At 49.4% G+C, this 2401-nt stretch overlaps 1 protein-coding gene across 1 annotated transcript; it reads right to left on the bottom strand.

Moving 5' to 3' along the window:
* Positions 1 to 349: 349 nt before the first annotated feature.
* LOC119308471 lies at positions 350 to 1005 on the bottom strand. Its single transcript, XM_037584603.1, has 2 exons — positions 886 to 1005; positions 350 to 772 (listed from the first exon to the last, which is right to left on the bottom strand). The coding sequence occupies exons 1-2, from the start codon at positions 944 to 946 to the stop codon at positions 417 to 419; spliced, it is 417 nt and encodes a 138-aa protein (XP_037440500.1). The 5' UTR covers positions 947 to 1005; the 3' UTR covers positions 350 to 416.
* Between the last annotated feature and the right edge of the window lie 1396 nt (positions 1006 to 2401).

Below are 2401 nucleotides of genomic sequence, written 5' to 3'. Positions count from 1 at the left end.
GATTATATTATACATTGTTGTTTTCGTCCTTCGTGAACTCCGCCACACCTATAAATTTTTTTTGCCTTCGCCACTGCCCCCATTGTAATGTCCCGGAGCAGGTTCTGAGATTATGGTCACGGGGCGAAAACCTATTTCGAGATCACAAGGATGGAGTGGTGCTCTGTGATCGTGATCCTGCTTTTCCCGTGCACGACTGTGATTGTGATCCCAAATACAAGCTCTTGTTTTCTCAAAGAAAAAAAATGAAATAAAATGTTTCCATCGCCTGCTGGACAATGCATGTCTACCACCTGGCCATGACCATGATCATCGCTGACGCACGGTATGCAGCTGCGAGGGCGAAAAATGAAACAAGATTGTTGGTGTCACTTTCTAAACCGGCACCGTTGCATGGCTACTGGAGTATCTGAACATCATGGTGCAGCCTGCGGAGCCAGCGCGGGGGCTATGGAGCAGTCGAGGAACGACGAGACGGGCCTGAAGCTGATCTTCGTCCTCGACGCGTACGCGAACAAGACCGTCTCGTTTGCATGCATCGGCTGACCGCCGTAGAGGGTGCAGAGCGTGTTGTCCATGTTCGGCGTGACCACGCCGGCCGGCTCGACGGTGACGGTGGAGCTGAACCCCGCGCACGCCAGCTTCACGCCGAGCTGCGTGCAGACGCACCTGTTCTCCACCGTCACCAGGTAGTGCGGGCGCCCCCCGACCTTCCCCGGCATGGTGGTGTGGTTGACGAGGAGATCCGACGGTGAGCACGGCTGTGCATGGCCTGCGTTGTCCACTTGTTAGTTCCCGGTGTTTGTTTTGGTGGCCGGAAATGCTGGGTTCCTTTCCTTGTGTGTGCAAAAAAACAGTTTATATACTGCTGTAGTACATGCGTACCTTTGTTGCTCAAGGAAAGCAAGATGCAGGCTGCAAGGATCACTACGAGCTTGGCCTCCATGCTAGTAATCACCGAGATGTTGTCACAGTTTTTGGCAATTGTATTACTGAGATGTTGTCACAGTTGATGTATACTATTGTATCGTGTTTCTGTTCTGCATCACGGTTGCTTTTTATAGCCCACTGTACGGTGAAAATGAAGGAGTCTTTTATTTGTGGAAGTCATGGATAAACGTTTATTAATTAATTTTAGGAAGTACTGCTACATAGGGGGGGGGGGGTTAATTCTTGTGTAAGATTGAGAAGAAATAATTTAATTCATGGTATAAGATAAGTACCCCCAATATAGCATTGAAAAACATCCAATGTTTGAATAATGAGCAATTATTAAACGACAAATGTTTGGTCTTGCATTTATTGCTCTCAATAATAAAAAAATTGGCCAATAGTAGGCGCTGGTCGCCGATGGCTTGGTTTCCAATCGTCTTTCAACACGAGAAAAAACCATGTCCTCAGCCCCCCTCTACGTCCCCTTCCTCATGCCAGGCGCCCGAGCGGGCCACCCTTGCCCGTTTGCCTCGCCCCCGACACTCGCTGTCGTCAATCACAAAACAACTTTTTTACCGCCTCCTTGTTGCATCCATGGTAGCTCCACAATGGGACCGCGACACCCTTCCTCGCCGGTGCTGCCCACCCCCGGTTGCAGCATCAATGGCGCCAGTTATAGCCAAAGCTAGGGGTAGCAAAAATATGGGCTAGTTTTAGCAAAACCTAAGACATTGGTAGCAAAAGTTGGTGTTGGTTCTAACAAAAATGGATTTGACTATTGAAGGCCACCCCGAATCCCCGTTGACCAGGAGATATAACCCTTTGAATATCGCCAGATGGACTTTGACTAGTGGGCTCTTCCACCAGGTTGCGATAGGTTAGCCCATAGGAACATCCGCGAACACGGTTTGGACCCAACCCACCACTAGATTCCCTCCGGCTCGACCCATCACACACGATTCCCCCCTCCAAGTGACAGCGGCAGTGCCATCCGTGGAGGGGGGCCACACCTTGGAGCCCCAAGAGGGGTGTCTACGCATGCCACATCACTTTCAGACATGCATTTTGGACCCGGGGCGGTGTTTCGGTGGCATAGCTACACTCGGAAGGCCACCACGAAGCCCAGCCCCGTTGACCAGGAGATCTAGCCCTTTGACTGTAGCCGGATGGGATTTGACCAGTGGACTCTTCCACCTGGTTGTGATAGGTCAGCCCATAGGAACATCCCCGAACACGGTCTGGACCTAACCCGCCTGGGTGTTAATTCTTGTGTAAGATTGAGAAGAATTAATTTAATTCATGGTATAAGATAAGTACCCCCAATATAGCATTGAAAAACATCCAATGTTTGAATAATGAGCAATTATTAAGTGACAAATGTTTGGTATTGGCATTTATTGCATTAAATATTAAAAAAATTGCCCAATAATAGGCGCCGATTGTCGGTGTCAAAACCGGTAGATCTCGG

The sequence above is a fragment of the Triticum dicoccoides genome, chromosome 1B, assembly GCF_002162155.2.
Source record: "Triticum dicoccoides isolate Atlit2015 ecotype Zavitan chromosome 1B, WEW_v2.0, whole genome shotgun sequence".
Taxonomy (NCBI): domain Eukaryota; kingdom Viridiplantae; phylum Streptophyta; class Magnoliopsida; order Poales; family Poaceae; genus Triticum; species Triticum dicoccoides.
The sequence above is the reverse complement of the archived record's forward strand: the minus strand, read 5'-3'. Positions and strand labels throughout refer to the sequence as shown.